Genomic DNA, 16,979 nt, shown 5'->3' with positions numbered 1-16,979 from the left:
GGAAATGAAATGATTCGATTAGTTTAAATTTAATAAAAAAAAAAGAAAAAAAAAGGAAAAGATTATAAATTCCTTTTAAATACGTTTGTTTTAATCATAAAAGAAAAAAAAAACGAAAGAAATAATTTTTTCTGGAATTTTCATAAAAAATTATCACTGCGATATGATTATTTGAGGACAAATTCATTTGTAATTTTATTCTATGAAATACAAAAATTAATTAATTAAGTTTATAAATAAGAAAGAAAAAAAAGGAAAAAAAAGAGGAAAAATGAAGGAAATGGGAAGGATTAAATGATATGAAAAGAAATGGGTAAAAATATCATTTTAGTTTATCGCTTCTGTTCATTTATGACGTAATTTTCAGTGATATTTATCCAAAATCCATATTATTTGCTTAACCTTTAATCAAAATCACTCCTTTGCATCAATAAATGATGGAAAAGTTGTTTATCACAATTGAACGAAGACAAAAGGTGTGGGATTACGCATTCCCACTATCATTACCATCGTAAAAAATCTCATAAATTCTGACCTATAACCTTTTGTAATCACCGTCATACTTACTACTACCGCTACTACTGTTTGCCAGAAATTGGCTTTTATTAGCAATAGCTGTGATAATCCATTTTGGCCTTAATCAAGCGGAAATGTGAATTTTACGATCATCTTCATCTGCACTTAAAAGAACAAAACCAAAAGGCCATCACAGGATGAAATTTTATGGACAGATCTTTTCTGCTCATTATCACTTATCATTGATTCCAATTTAGGAATCATAGAATTCTTTCTTTTTTTGAGATTTTAAAAGTCTTACTTTATTTCAATTTATCACATCGTATGCGTAATATCTCAACCAATGGGACTTTTCTTTTTTGTTCTTTTCTTTTTTGATTAAATTCTTACTTTCTAATGAACCAAATGATAAATTAATTCAAAAGGAAAAAAAAAGAGGAGAATGGCACATAAATATGAATTAAACGAATCTTTATATCACTGAAAATTCTTTTGGAAGCCGTTGAATTTATCAAATATTGTCATTGTCATTAGTTTTCTCTTCTATTATTCTTTGATCTTTTGAAAATTTTTGAAAACTTCAACCTATTTTAAACTTTTACCTAATTCTAATCATTCTTACATTGTGAATTTTAAATGTTGGAATATGTGATTATTTTTTAGATGGGCTTGTCATTTTGATGATGATAATTATGTAAATATTGCGGAATTGGTACGCGTTTTGAAAAAGCTTGATCCGAAACATGACTGGTATCTGGGAAGGCCATCAACAATGGGACCAGTTGGAGTTGATTCTACTCCTGAAAAAGTATGCATTTTTTCTTTTTTTTTTTTTTTTTCTAAAATCTGGTTAATTATGTTCTTATGGTTGTTTTTTTTTTTTTTTAAATTTGTTATTCGTTTATGCTTGTTACATATTCCGTATGATAAACAATTTGATTGTTGCTTTCGATAAAATAAATTGCCTTTTCCTTTCTTTTTTAAATTTATTTCTTTCAAAATTCATACATATCTTGAATAATTCAATCTTATTTTGATACTAATTGCACTGATATTGCTATTTATTGTTTTTTTAAAAAAAAAAAATCGCAATTTAATTTAAAAAATAAAAAAAGTTTATCCCTAAGCGAAGCAGAGATGACAAAAAAAAGGCCCGAAATAGTTGATACTATTTTAAATTTTTGTTTTTAATGAGTAAACTAACTTTCTGATATGCATTCCTTTTCCGGCTTTTATTTTTCCTCAGTTTTTCTTTCCAGTTTTTTGTCTCTGATTGACTTAATTCTATATTTTTCAAAAAAAAAAAAAAACTCCCAACTATGGAAAATTGAAGCAGTTGATGAAATTCAGGCCAAAGTAAATTATTGCAGGCAACATTTTGGTTTGCAACCGGTGGAGCTGGATTCTGTCTCTCGAAATCACTTCTTGCAAAAATGAGTTCGTATGTCCGTAACGGTGGCTTTGAAGAGCTTGGTGAACTTCTCCGATTACCTGATGATGTTAGCTTGGGTTATCTTATTGGTTAGCTTTTGTAACATTCAACAATTTGCTTATTTATCAAACAATTGTAATTCAAAATGCAAACTTTAATTAATCATTTTTCTTTGAAATGTTGTGAATAAGAGTATATTTTTCCCATTGGCAATCGTATTCTTCATTAAAAGAATTGAATGAATTCAATCTACCAAAATAAACGATCAATTCACGAGATATCGTAGATATTTCTCTCTTCTTTCTTTTCTTTTCTTTTTTTTTTTGTTAAATACCGTAACTTTTTGCACCGGAAACGATCAAACATTAATTTGAATCATTCCGGTCAATTATTTAACTTCAATTGATTAACATTTCATTAATCGGCATCTTTGTAACATACTTGAAGCATCTAAAAAGTATTTTCTATGATACTGTAAGTTTCATCTGAAAGAATATTTCGTTTCTCATAGGTAAAAATTTAATATTCTAAATTTCCATATATAACAAGCTTTGGAAAAAAATTTTTTCACAACAAACTGTTTATTTATGAATTATTGTATGGTATGAATGAAAGGTAATTCAACGGAATGCGTCATTGATCCGTTCAATAATCATTTTTTACGGTCATTTGAGACGATAATTTGGTTGGGAATAGCATGCGAGATGATGTCCTCAACATTATCTCAATTACAATTTCCAAAATTATTCATTGACATTTATTCTCTCTTTTCCTGCACTTTTTTTTTGCCTTCATCTTTGATTGAAATTTAATTTACTAAAATGGATTATCTTCCGGTGAATATTTTCGAAAAAGAAAAAAAAATTCATTCATATTTTTTTTTTTTCTGGTTGATCAGACAACATTGTTGATATGATTGATGCCATTGATAAGTCAATGGAATATATAGCTCGTTTAAAGAGGAATTCAATTTCCGTTTTCTCACAGTATTTTTCCTTCTTATCAAAAAAAGAAAAAAAGAAAAGCTATCGATTAATTACATTGCATCTAAAATTTGACAATATGCTTATTTGTATTTGTAAAAGTTTGAAACAATCGTACATTGTTCTTTCATCACCTTTTTTTTCCCTTTGTTTGAATATTTTTATTGAAGGATAAAATGAATCCAAAAGTTTAATATGATTATTGGAACAAATGTGAAATTATTAAGTTATTCATTGTGCAATAATTCATGCAAACCTTTTTTTTTTTACGGATTCTTCATTTATAATTAGAATTTATTTAGTCAGCATAAAAAACCCGATCAAATTTTTGATTGGAATGATTTCAATAATATTTAAAAAGTAAAGTTAAAGTTAATTTGGAAGGTTTTGACTTGGCATTACATTATTTGGGATAACACTTCTAAGATATACGTGAAAATGGGATGACATTTTTGGAATGATAATTTTTAGAATACATGTGGGACGTCATTTCCTTTTTTTCAATTTGATAGACGTATTTTGCAATTATCCCATTTAGAGAACTTTCATTTTTAATGATTTTTCATGAAATAATACTAAAGGAATCGATTATTTCAGAGCATCTTCTGAAAGTGAGATTGACTGTCTTGAATAAATTTCATTCACATCTCGAAGATTTGGACGAAATTAATAAGAATGATATTCATAAACAGGTAAGATTCGATGTCTGTATGGTGGCCATCATTAGATTAGTAATTCTATCGCTAATTATATTAGAATACCGGAAAAAAATTGTTAATTGTCAAAGAGCGTCATTCCGAATGATAACTTTCCAAATTGCGCCAACAATATCAAAAATTTTTTTAGATTAGCTTTAGTGCTGGTGGACGACCGGAAATAGCGAAAAATTTGGTTCGCGTCCCAGAAGAATACATTGTGAAAGATGATCCGCAAAGGTTTCGCTCACTTCATTGTTTCTTATACCGTAGGCATTGTCAACGGTGATATTTGCTGCGATGTATCACCATTTCAAGCAGAATTTCGATTTCTTGCTATAGCATAAGTAGCAGTAATAAAGCAGTAACATAATTCGATCAGGAAAGAAACGATGCAGTCTTCATCACTTTGACGACATGGTCTATATAATTTTGTGATAAAATATGAGGTAGTACAGTAATGTGTATTTGGAAATACTACTGTCCATTTTACAAATGCTTCTTTGTCCCGGAGACGCCGAAATTGGTGAGAATGGTGGAATTTCGAATTCCTGCTAACTGCATATTTAACAGTTCTAATTACATCAATTATTCCAAAAGGATTTAATCTCATACTTTGAATAACATCATTCCATCCAATGATAACTTGATGTCTAACTTTATTTACAAAATTCTTGTGCTGCTGCTTGCAAAATGAAAGATTACGATGTTTGTTTGCTTTTAAAGAATTTAATCCTTACGTTACAGAGTTGTATTCAAAAGAGTTTATTTTGATGTTAACGTGAAATTCTTAACTTAATGAAACTTGTCATTTAATGCAATTGAAAAGTTTTTTTACTTTACCATGTTGCATATTGCAATACATCCCATGACATGTCAAACTTGTCTCTGGTACTCTAGGGCCAATTATCACCCCGCTCACCTAATAGAGTATGCCTAGGTAAAGAAGTTATACATTATGTTCTTATACCTTTGTAAATTTCCTTGATATTTTGCTCATTTCAAAGTTTATTTAAATTGTCTTCTACAGTTTACACTATGTTTAATCTAATTCTCCGTATTTGATGACGATGATACCTTATATTTGATAAGTTTCAATCATCTTACAAACTGCTTATCATGATCTTATTTACTTGCCAATTATGTATGCCGTTTCATTTTTCTGTTATAGTGCAGTTATGGTTCCTGCAGGGATCATTTATTATGTTATAAAACCCATCGGTTCAAAAATATTATCTGGTTCCTATTCAAAACTAATCCTTCTGCTATTTTCGTGCAAAATCTTGCAGGATTCCCATACCAATTATTGCAGAAAATTGGAAAATATCTGTTGTAAATGTCGCAACAGGAAGAAACATAGTTCCAGCTCGGTAGTTTTAATTATGTTTGCTTCTATATATATTCATGTCTCATCTAATAAAGGGATGAAGTACCTGTTGGCGTAGCAAACTTTACATTCCATACTGCAGTATCACATTTTGACAACTTTCTTCATTCACCGTTTTCCGGTAACAGATTAATTTGTCCCCTGAAAACCACTGGTTGAAGAATGAGTAAAAAATTTTGATCGAGGATGAAGTGGAACAAAAATGAAATTTTAACTTGATTTTCAACTATACGCCTGATCTCTCTTATCTCTCCGACATGAAATAAATGATTCATATGGTCGTGTTCAATGTTCAGACAGCCATCTGATATCATCATATCAGAATTTGTAGTAATAGTCCTGATAACTTGGCATGATTTTTCGAGAGTACTTATATGCGCTCGTCTTACACTACTTTTGCGATGCCGATATTGATCGAAATATTTATTGCGAGGTACTGCTACTTCAACAGTAGTATTAACAGCATTTCAAACTTAAGTAATTAAGCTTAATGAACCAAGAAATTTGATCGATGATATGTGTATATATGGACCCTAAATTGTTATCAACCATTTAATATCCTTCAGTAGAGTATCTTTCAGTATCATTATCTTGAATGAATGTCTTGAACATTGCAAGTAAAGCACATGAACGTTCGTAATTTGATAAAACTGAAATTTCTAGAATTAGTTATTTTGAAATCTTTTTGAAAAAAAAAAAAAACAAAGGAAATGTGAACAACGTACAATGACTGTATCAGTTAATGTACAATGCCAAAGATTTATCAGTCACAAATTACTGAAATGAAAACCAAACATACCTTAAGTGATATGAATATATTACTGTCATACATTTGAGACATATCATTGTTATCTCTTTTGATACATACTGGATGTAGTGCGGGAACTGTTATGGCTTTCTCTACAGTGTACGTCATTGTAGCGACATCTTTATCGAAGGTGTATTTGCATATCATTCAGACAAGAGTATAACATGTACCACTGATATATCCACCCTTCCAGAATACCTCTTCTGGGCAACTTTCTATCTACCCATATTCAGAGATAGTATGTATATATATGCGCGGGATGGAACAAAGTTTCATTTATCGACAAGAAAGTTTCCTTCTTAATGCCAGTGGGTCACTGAATCAGTTCGGGTGGACAAGGCTTGGGTATATCAACAAGCGCAACTTCAGCTTATTTCAGAGGTGGTTGGTAACGTTTTGACGTACGTGAAATGAATTTGCAACATCCGACGCTGTTGCTAGCACTTATTGCTCTGACATGTTGTTACGTGATTTGTACGAAAATGGAAAGGGCACAGTATCCAGGAATTTTCGGTGGTAATACTTATTGGTATTGTTAGCGATATTCGCTTTTTCTCTCTCTGATCAGGAATTCATGACTCTAAGATTTATGCGAGATTTTTTTTTTTAAGGATATATTATCATTTATGTTTCGGATTTCGCAACATTAATATTTCAGACACTATTATTTGTCCGCATTTGTTTCCTAAAAACTTGCTTAGATTGCCCGAAGTTTTTGCACGTGAAGTTCTAGATAATACAGTACATTGGATGAGATCATTTAGGTTCATACGGCAAAGTCAGGAAGTGGTGGAGAGCGGAATATCATGGACACAGGCCAAGACTGTCTAATCAATGGCGTAGCAAAGAAGATGTGGACATTGTTCCTGAGTTGGTTGTTACAGACTTATTTTTGGACATGATTACTAAATGATGTTATAATTTGAAGTACCTCTTAACCTTACTTGAGGTAGCTTATTTTATTCAGATAACCAGGAGAGAAATTTTACGGATTTTCCTTTCAATGTGGAGGGAAAAGAGAATTCATGTGGTTTGAAATGAATTGGTCAATTTAATGGACATTATTGTTTATTTTATTATCACCACTATCTAATCTTTGCTTCTTTTCCGTGGTGATTTAGGCCATCGACCAATCGAGCTTCAAACTTGATGATACCTGGTGATGTACTTTATGAGGTACCCGATGATGGCAGTAAATTGGGTCTGAAAGCATATGATATGGGTGGACGCAAGAATATTTTGGCAGGAAGCAAATATAGGGGGAAGTATCCATCAGGAAAAAGGAAAAAGTTGATCCGTCAAAGTGTGTGGGACAGAAAGACGGTATATATGAGGTTACTAGTTCTTCTAATTTCATAGTATTACTTAGGAAAACTACGAAATTAAACAAAAGGTGGGAATTGTCAAAAGCAAATATTCTTTCGGATGTTTTTTTCTTTCTTGAAAGATCGGGTATTCTACACTTCCTATGATCATAAATTTAATTTCAGGGTGGACCATGTGAACGATGGTATCTGTTGTGCCGTAATGGAAAAGCGAAGAAAATTTTTTGTGCTAATGAGATGTATTGGAATGGTGATAAAAATCGTTGTGAGCCAAAGACCAATATTGTCTATTGTCGGTGTGAGTTTTTTTTGAACTTTTTATGTTTACTGAGTTAGCCGAACTGGGTTCTTTAAGGCATTCATTAGCTAATTGGTTTAACTGTTAGCAGTTTATATAAAATGTTCTATTTGCAGTGAAGTTTGACTGTTCTGGAATGGATGATGGTATTTACGTCAACGGCTGTTCGAATGTCTACTGGTTTTGTAACAGTGAGATTGCATCACTTTCCAAGTGTCCAAATGATTTATACTTTAGTATCAGTAAGCTAAAAGTAAGTTTTCCATTCTGTAATGATTTTAATTCGATATTCTTTACTTTGCTTGTTTACAGTGTGATCTCAAAGAACGGATACCAGCATGTGGGGGGATCAATGAAAATGAAATAAAATCCATCATCTCTCAGAAGAAAATTTCCAGGAAGTCAAGACAGGACTGGAAGGAACGTAAGTTATGAGGTTTAGTAGAAATGAGTTTAATTTAGCTTCCTATTATTTTCTTATTTTCTAAGGGTTTGAAGAGGAATCTGGAAACTTAAAATTGACTGTTCAGAAGTTACTCACAAGATGTTGGAGTCTGACCGGAAACAAGGCGTTTGTGAAGAGCTGAAAGACGGGAAATATGCCATTGGTAAATGTTATGGGAAGTTTCTTTTTTGCGTCGATGGAAAGAGTTTGGTCGTTAATTGTCACAACAATCAGCTGTATTCCCCTGAACTTCAGCAGTGTACAGATGCTATAAATTTACCGTCTTGTCGAGATTTTACGAGTCTGGAAACAACTACAGTTGCTGGGTGAGTTATCATTTGGCAAACCTAAATTTAGTAATCAAGATATTTGGGAAGTTTATTCCTCACCTCTTATTTTAGATATTCTGTTTCATGTTCTTCGCTTCCTGATGGGACCTATGAGATGGGAGACTGTGAAAAAAGCTTTTCAATTTGTCGTAATGGTTAGTTATAGTTTAGTTTTCTTATTCCTTGAATGACCTATTTGTCCTATGATCTCGCGCTTTTGCTAAATTCATTATGAAGCCTGATTAATTAATGTGGTGGAAGTATTTTCAACTCTTCACTGGGCTTGATGAACTTCGCACTAATGTCGATAGTTAATTTTATGATGCTTTACTCTGCAGAGTAGCTGTGTTTATGTTCAGGAGTGGGAAGTAATGCTTCATGTGGCCCGGGTCTCGTGTACAATGGACAAACAGGACACTGCGATTATGAATTCAACGTTGAGAAGTGCCCACAGTTTAAAAAAAATGAACCGAAAGAACATGAATTAGATTTAGCACATACAGGTACAAATATCATTGATCATTTGGCAATGTAGAAGACAGAAATCTGCATATATTTGCTTTGGAACGTTCAATGGATGGAAGCTCAACTGGGTCAGGATTAGGCTCTATGTCGATATAACTCTGATGGAAATTTTTCAAAGAAATTTAATTCGAAATTTGAGAACCTGAGAAATGTTGTTTAGGAATCGTACACAAAGTAATGGGACCTTACCGACAGCAAAATGTTTGTCAAAAGTGGGAAAATGGCATGTATGCAATTACAAAATGCTACGGGAAGTACCTTTTCTGCATTGATGGCAGAGCTCTTGTTGTTGTTTGCAGCGACGGACAACTATTCTCACCTGAACATCAGCAGTGCATGGACATTGAAAAGTTACCTTCTTGTGCTCATTTTGCTAAACCGGAAACAACGACTACTCCTGGGTAAGGTCTAATTTCTTACTGATAGAAATCGATCGGAGTATCTGAATACTGGATAAATGGGCTTTTGAAAATTTATTCTGTTCGTTGTTTCAGATATCCTGCTCAATGTTCTTCGCTTTCTGATGGAGTCCACGAACTGGGAAATTGTGAACGAGATTTTTAATTTGTTTTAATGGTTAGTTTTCTACCACTCTTCAGTTTTCAGTATAATCTTGTGCGAACAATTTCTCCATAATTGTTTGGATATTTAGGAGAGGGAAGTATTGCTTCATGTGATCCGGATCTTGTATATAATGGGCAAACAGGGCATTGTGAGTACAAGTCTAAAGTTGAAAAGTGTTTCAAGTACGGAAAAAACAAACGAAGACGAGACAAATCTTCTTTATCACATAAAAAAGCCGGTAATCATAAATGGTTTGATCATCCGGAAAACAAGAAATTTCTCAAATCTGAATGTGTGGTTTTTTTAAAAAAATCCGATTCACCGGAAGACAATTTGGTGGACTCGGCGTTTGTTTGCAGATTGTCGTTGTGAGGGACAAAAGGATGGTCTATATGCAGTAGGATGCACAGGGAAATTCTATTCGTGTTCGAATGGTATTCCAACCGGGCTTGAATGTCCAAGTGATTTAGTTTTCAATGTTGATAGTGGTTTTTGCGATTATCCGAAGAATGTTGTTGCTTGCGGTGGACAACAACCAATGTTAAGTGATGAAGCCGACATTGATGGGTAAGTCAGCTTTTCTTTAGATTTCCAGTTTCCAGTCACAAAAATAACGGAACGTTTTTTATCTTTGGAAGAGAGGAAGCTGCTTCGAAATTAGTTTCCGGATGCTCAGTTCTGGAAGATGGAATTTACGGCTTATCACCATGTGGTTCCGGATATTATCATTGCTGGCGTGGTTCAACGTCTTTTGCAAGATGCGCATTTGATTTGGTGTTTAATCCTTCGTTGAATAGATGCGATTTCAGGTGACACATTATATAAAATGTTAATGTGCATACCATTGAGATTTATTTCTTTATTTTTTGAATTTTACTTTTATTTCAGGGAGAATGTACTAGGCTGTCCAGAGTACAACAAGATATCAGATAAAATCAAAAAGCCGATACATAGACCTACGATTAAACCTATAAAAGGTGTGTATGCGAACTGTTTTTGGCTATATATTAGTTTATATCAGAAGCTATCTCCTATCGTTACCTGCTTCTCATTGCAGTCACTGTCATATTTATTTTAAGATGATACTTCAAAATGTGAGGAACTAAGCGATGGTTTTTATGCCGATGGTTGCAATAGAACCTACTACGGCTGCGCAAATGGCAAAATATTTTATATGAATTGTCCGTGGAATCTTGCTTTCAATTTTCGCAGTGGTACTTGCGATGAGCCGAAGAATGTCGAAGCGTGCAGGTCTGGGGTCCAGATAGTCTTGTTGTACTGGTGATACCTTTCACTTTGTTTTTTGCATGGTCATTTTCATGACTAATTGACATTGCAGAGGTACTTCAAGTGAAGAAATGTATTCATTACTTGACAATATTGTGCCGGTGATGCCAAGTTGTACTGCTCTTCCAAATGGACCACATCCACTTGGTCTTTGCTTGGCGAATTATATTTTATGTCAAGATGGCATTATTCACTTAACCAGTTGTCCTAAGTCAATGGTTTTTGAGCCAGGCAATTCGAGATGTGTCTTGAGATCTGACGTTGTCGCATGCAGAAAAGTCAGTCAGCCTCCTAAAAATGAATTAGGTAACAGGGATTCAGTAATTTATGACTAAATTCTGTAAGAATCTTGCAAAACAGTTTGTTCTTGAAGTTTCAAGTCACACTATCTTAATAAATTGTTACTGATTACACAACGATGTTGTTAACTGTAGATGTCTACTGTACTGCTCGACCAGATGGGATATTATCATATAACTGTTCGAACAACTTTTATATTTGTGCGAAAGGAAAGACGTATTTGTTTGCATGTCCTGATGGGACAGTTTACGACAGTAAATTTTGTCGATGTGAGAATTCCGCTGAAGTTCAGTCTTGTGCCGAAACTGTCTCTTTGATAGCTACATTACCACAGAGGCCGTTGAATAACTTACCTGGTGTGATAGCGGAAAGCGATGATAGATTTTGTGATGGTCTTCCTGATGCAAATTATGCAGCCGGACCATGTTCGACAGTTTTCTTTTCCTGTGTTGTAAGTGCTTCATTTGGACTCTAAAATTATTCACTTTAGTTCAGTTTCAATTTAATCTCATTAAATTAGTAATTTCAGCACATGAGAAAAGTGTTAATGTCATGTCCTGAAATGCTTGTGTTTGATGAATCAACCAATCGATGTGAAGAACGAGAAAACGTCGCAGAATGTCGAAGCAGTTCAGTAGTATCTGAAAACGTTTCAGCGGATGGGCAAGATACACTGGAACGACTGATATCTTCTACGATTACACCTTTATGTATGGGACAAAAGGATGACATTTATCCGCTGGATTCCTGCTTGAGGAGATATTTGCAATGTTACAATCAGGTTGATTTTGTGAGAAAATTCATTTTATCCATTTCGAAAATACTCGAGAATTATTAAGACTATTTTAGAAAGGAATAGTGAGATATTGTCCAGATAACATGGTGTTTGATGGAACTATCGCTGCTTGTATTCCAAAAGCAGATTGTAATCAAGTTATGACATCATCAAATGAACCATCCGGAAGTGTAGGAAATGATGATAGTGAAAATATGAAGTTAACTGAAACAGGTAAAAATTATATTTCCGTCTATTTTAGATGATCATCATATTACTGGATTAGGAGTACTAAAAACTTAAAGCTTTTTTTCTGTTATTGTGTTTGTCTTTCGTTTTTTGTATGCGATATTTTAATTTTTTGTTTTTTCGTAGCAACGTCACGTTGTTATGAATTAGCGGATGGTGACTATTCGGCCGGTTGTGTTCCGGACTTCATAACATGCATCGATGGTTTTGAAATCCGTAAGAAGTGTCCCAACTCAACAGTATTTTCGAATGTTTTGCGTCGTTGTGTGTCTTATGACCAGTGCGCATTTTTGATGCACCGAGTATTAGCTTCGTTCTACCCATCACATAGAGTTGATAATCATGAAGGTCAGTATTTTTTTAGTCTCAGTATTTTTCTGTAGGTTTTCCATGAATTTTGCTAAAAAAATCAAATTTCCTACAGAATGGGTGAAACACGAAGGCGCTATGAGCACATCATCAGTTTCTGGTCCTGAATTATCAATGTCGGAAGCTAGTACCTCAGGTTAGTAATGAGTTTTTCTTGTGTTTTTCGCATGTCAAAAGTTGGAAAGCAGCAAAGCTATTTCAAAGAGATGGACTGTCGAACTTTGTAAGATCGCATGATTGTAACTTACCTATGCTATGGAGCTACCATAGTAATAATCAAGTTTTCACTGGACTAAATAACGCATTCTCCCTGCGCATTGTACATGTGCCACATTAATCATCAGTAAGGAACTGAACAATCATATAAGCGCAAAAATGAAAAGTAAAAAAATCTAGGATCACAAACGGTCCAAACTAATAGGGTATTCTATGTGTTTGATTATTCTGTAAGGTTTATTTTCTGGTGCAGCTACAAAATGGTGTAGATATGCTCAAGTACAATGCCTCAATACACTCAATGGAATGCCAAGTAAGTTCACTGTTTGCTATTTTCTTTATTAAATTTGGTCTCGCTATCTGAAAATAACTTGGTAGTGGTAGGTAATATTCACGAAAACTCCAGGTAAGCTGACTATTGTTGAATGCTAGCTACAGTTCACATCATGCTTGATTGTGTTTTTGCGACATGTTGGTGGAATATTTTACATATTTGACTCTTTCAAATTTAGTTTCTGGTGAGGATGTGAATCGTTGTGAATATGCTAGAGTGCAATGTACCAATGAAGGTATTGATAGTGAAGAAATTGATCGACTACCAAGTAAGTACCAAATTTCCGGCTTTTTTCTCTTGAAATACATTCTCGATAAGTAGCTGTTGAAGGTAATATTCTCAGAAATCTTGTAAAACCGTAAGAGTGGTTCTAATCGACTAACATCAATTGAAATCCACACCATCGATTTAATGGTTTGATGACTTTTACCCTGCGTCTTTTAAAAGGTGCTCAAATAGGGCTGTGCGAATCGTTCTCATTACAGGTGAATATTCTTTAGCTGAATATTTTATTTTTTAGAAACAATTGCCGTGGTGATTTCGCTTTTACTTTGATCTTGCAAATGTATTTTAGCCGATGAAGAGCCAGAAACAGTAGAATCACAGCCTGAAGAAGAAAAGGAGGATGAGAACCGCTTCTGTGTGCCAGAAATATCCGAAAGCCGAATAGGTTTGTCGAGATAAATTTAAGTCTCGGAAATTTTTTCTTCGTGCATTTTATAGGTAGACGCAGTTGCAGATGTGAGCAAATTTTACAGATTCAATCAGATGTGATAATTTGGATGATGGCTTATATGCGTTGGATTGTTCGAATAAAGTTGTTGTTTGTAAAGATGGTTGGAAAAGAATTTATGGATGTCCACAGGGACAGTTGTTCATTCCTTCACTTTTAAAATGTGATGAATCTTGGAAGTGTACGGATAGCAATTCCTGTGGATCGGGTTTTGTTGGTGTAGTTTATTTAGGAAAACTTGAATCGATTGCATCATCATCTCCGTCAATTTCATCTCCGTCAATTTCATCTCCGTCAATTTCATCTCCTTCAATTGGTGAGTTCGTTACAAGGATTTATATTTTATTGGTTTATCACAAAATCATAAGTACTTTAATTTTATTATCTTTAATTATCCTATCTGTTTAGGTGGTTTTTCATGCGCAGATAAAGATGATGGAAATTATGGAAGGCAGTGTTCACCGATATTCATTAAATGTGTCCAAAAAATACCAATTTTGATGAAATGCCAGACAGGGCGACTTTTCGACCAGCATTCCGGTCGCTGCATATTTTTAGATCACTGTCCCATGTTACCAACCACTCTTGATATTGGCAAGGTATTCCTGTAAATTTTCGTTACTTATCGAAATTTAAGTGGCTAAAAATCTATACTGCAGGTCCGGTGTGTTGAAAATGAACGTTTGGGAATTGGCATTTGCAATAATTATTATTATGGATGTTCAAATAGCAAGTTTGTTCTTCATAAATGTCCGCCTGGTCAAACTTTTGATGCTGTTCGTGGAGTTTGTGACTTGAAATGCAACCTTTGGACGAGTACACCCGTGTGTAATCCTGGTGAAATTGTTCCTCTTGGGCGTTGTAGAAATACGTATTTAGAATGCAGTGCCCAACGAACTTTCGAAATGAGACATTGCATGAGGGTAATCGTTTTCATAGTACTTCCAAGTCTTTTCTAAGTATGCGATTTAGAAAAAGAATTCTGATTATTTTTCAGGATAGAGTTTTCGACTCAACACTCCTTATTTGCCGATTTGGGCATGAAATTGCGGAATGTTTAGGAAATCCCACAAAAGGAGCTGGAACCATTACTGTTCCTGCGCTATATGTAAGGTTTAAATGTTTGTTTTGCGCTTCCTTACTCTTCATTCTTCATTCCTTATCAAGTTCATATTTTTAGCGTGTGCACGATTCATTTAAACAGCCATTGCAATCCAATCCATATTTAACACAGAATCAACATTATAGAAATTCATATCGATTGAGGTTACCATATGCACAATCCGTGAGAAATGCACCATATAGAAGTAATTAATGTCTTTTAGTTTTACAACACTTTCACGTTTCCATTTTTTCTCGTCTTTACATTTCTGTGTTTCTTATTTGTACTTTCATGTCATTCGATTCTTTTTAATAACTGAGGAATCTGGGAAATTTTCAACACATGATACTTAATACAGATCAAAACATGTTATTTGGCACACTGCGAACTCCATCACACAACGTATTCATTCCGCCGATGACTCGAGAACAGCATGCTCCACATGTTCTTAGAAATTCACCTGTTCAGATGAGGATTGTCAAAGACACTTTCCGCGTTGTTCCATCTCTACTTCGCAATATTCCAGTAAGCATATGGTAATGTTAAACGGGGCTGTTTTGATTTGTTCTTTTTTTTTGTTAAGCCTGTGGTAGTAATAGGATGAAATTTTACAGAATATGCGGAATCTGCGATTTGTTGATCAGTTTCAGCTGCCTGGTAATCTTCCGATGTATTCTTTTGTGACTTCACAACCTTCACCTTCGTGAGTAGATTTTTGCTTTTTCTTAAGCGGCTACTGCTGTTATGGTTAAACATTCAAAGTTCTCAGTTATAAAAAGAAGTGTGATTCAAGAAGAAGGTATGATTTTTTCAGGTATGATTCAGTAATGGCTTCGTTAATGGATTCCGATGGAACAACTGACAGTAATGAAGCAGCAGATAGTTTAGAAGGTTTAAAACAGTTATTGGAGTTCATAGTGTTGCGTTTTACGAACAAAACCTGTGACTGATGATTTTGTATCAGGTAGCGGTGAAAGTGACAATGCATCTGCGGTAACTGATGGTCGTCGCATCAAGCGTGATGTGTCATTTGAGACGGAACCTTCAAAAATGGTAGTGGAATTTGGAACAGGGTTGGAGGAGAAATTGGAGACTGATTTGAACACGGAATTGGAGGTAGCACAACTTTTTGCTGCTGCCTTATAATACCTCATCTTTTGTTTCTGACTGAGTAGTGAGGTTCTATTTTATATTGCAGGAGGGTTATTTCGAGAGTGAACCGGATCTCTGTCCCTCCAAAACACATTCAGCCAATATTACGTTAGGTGTTTGTCGTCCGAGTTACATCTTTTGTAATGTGAAGGTGAGATAATGAAATGTGTTTCTAATCTGACTTGAAATATATTGAGCTTTGACCTTTACGTTCCCTAGTATTTTGAAACTTCATTTCCATCATTTTTGACAAATTTGTAGGGAAATTCGGTTTATGTTGTGGACTGCAACGATGGAGAGCTGTTCGATAGTGAGTTAAAAGAATGTGTACCAGCAGCAGACTGTGTACTACGAGCATTATATCGTCAGAGCAATGATAATGAAAGTAAGATTTATCTTGTTCCATAATTATCACTGGTTGTAAGGGAATTAGTTGTCATTTAAAACTTCTACTGTAGAGATATGTTAACTCAAATAGTCCAAAACGACTATTCGGCTATCTGAGTTCATGAGTTTGTATTTCACTATCGTTGGTATTTTTCGACTGTTTGGATCGACACTTATAAATCTCATATACGCATCATAAAGGCAAAGGTGAGAAGTTATTCAAAGTTCATTCTTTGCCAAAATATTTTTTTATACTACAGGAACTCCGTGCGCTTTATTGCCAGACGGTACATATTCTCTTCCGGGTTGTAGCCGGTATTTTCTTTCTTGTGTATCCAACAAAGCAGTATTGAGAAATTGCGCAAATGGACTATATTATGATGGAAGCAAACAACAATGTGACTACAAAGAACGTGTAGCTATTTGTAATAGTGAAAGTACAATTTATGAACAGTCTTTGCCTAGTGCAAAAGGTTATTTATAAATCTAAAAAATTATGATACTTTAATGGGAAGTAATTAAGCGCTTTATGGATGGCAGTGGTGCGGAATGTTGCGCAATAAGGATGCCTATTTCCCAGTTCCGGAAAGAGGTCGTCACCCTTCTCTTCTTCCTTCTTTATTCCTCCCTTATAATTTAGTAATCCATTTATCTGATCAGATTGCCACTGTTTCCCATCCCTCACTTCATGCTAATTTGTACTGTCAACGGAATGACAGATTGGTATAACTACAACTTGATACATCTGCTTTCATTTATACAAATTGC

The 16,979-nt window shown here is 34.2% G+C and overlaps 3 protein-coding genes across 3 annotated transcripts; all 3 read left to right on the top strand.

The window, feature by feature from the left end:
- Positions 1-437: 437 nt before the first annotated feature.
- Positions 438-2,042, top strand: LOAG_06657 (hypothetical protein; the record flags this gene model as incomplete). Its single annotated transcript, XM_020447202.1, has 3 exons — positions 438-511; positions 1,180-1,324; positions 1,887-2,042. 3 exons carry the CDS (start codon positions 438-440, stop codon positions 2,040-2,042), a joined length of 375 nt encoding a protein of 124 aa, XP_020302545.1.
- A 4,189-nt stretch (positions 2,043-6,231) lies between these two features.
- On the top strand, positions 6,232-9,148 carry LOAG_06654 (hypothetical protein; the record flags this gene model as incomplete). Its single annotated transcript, XM_003142192.1, has 10 exons — positions 6,232-6,337; positions 6,586-6,691; positions 6,943-7,144; positions 7,312-7,444; positions 7,561-7,697; positions 7,757-7,868; positions 7,975-8,215; positions 8,291-8,373; positions 8,578-8,721; positions 8,904-9,148. The coding sequence occupies 10 exons, from the start codon at positions 6,232-6,234 to the stop codon at positions 9,146-9,148; spliced, it is 1,509 nt and encodes a 502-aa protein (XP_003142240.1).
- Positions 9,149-9,437: 289 nt separating this feature from the next.
- On the top strand, positions 9,438-16,695 carry LOAG_06652 (hypothetical protein; the record flags this gene model as incomplete). Its single annotated transcript, XM_020447200.1, has 25 exons — positions 9,438-9,558; positions 9,667-9,874; positions 9,946-10,116; positions 10,196-10,284; positions 10,387-10,558; positions 10,647-10,900; positions 11,029-11,345; positions 11,424-11,675; positions 11,744-11,903; positions 12,045-12,266; positions 12,343-12,423; positions 13,016-13,105; positions 13,412-13,507; positions 13,596-13,886; positions 13,979-14,169; positions 14,230-14,493; positions 14,568-14,678; positions 14,751-14,877; positions 15,031-15,197; positions 15,287-15,375; positions 15,487-15,563; positions 15,637-15,788; positions 15,871-15,975; positions 16,086-16,209; positions 16,472-16,695. 25 exons carry the CDS (start codon positions 9,438-9,440, stop codon positions 16,693-16,695), a joined length of 4,155 nt encoding a protein of 1,384 aa, XP_020302544.1.
- Between the last annotated feature and the right edge of the window lie 284 nt (positions 16,696-16,979).

Source organism: Loa loa (genome assembly GCF_000183805.2).
Source record: "Loa loa unplaced genomic scaffold supercont3.3, whole genome shotgun sequence".
Classification (NCBI taxonomy): Eukaryota; Metazoa; Nematoda; class Chromadorea; order Rhabditida; family Onchocercidae; genus Loa; species Loa loa.
This window is presented reverse-complemented; position numbering and strand designations above follow the sequence as displayed.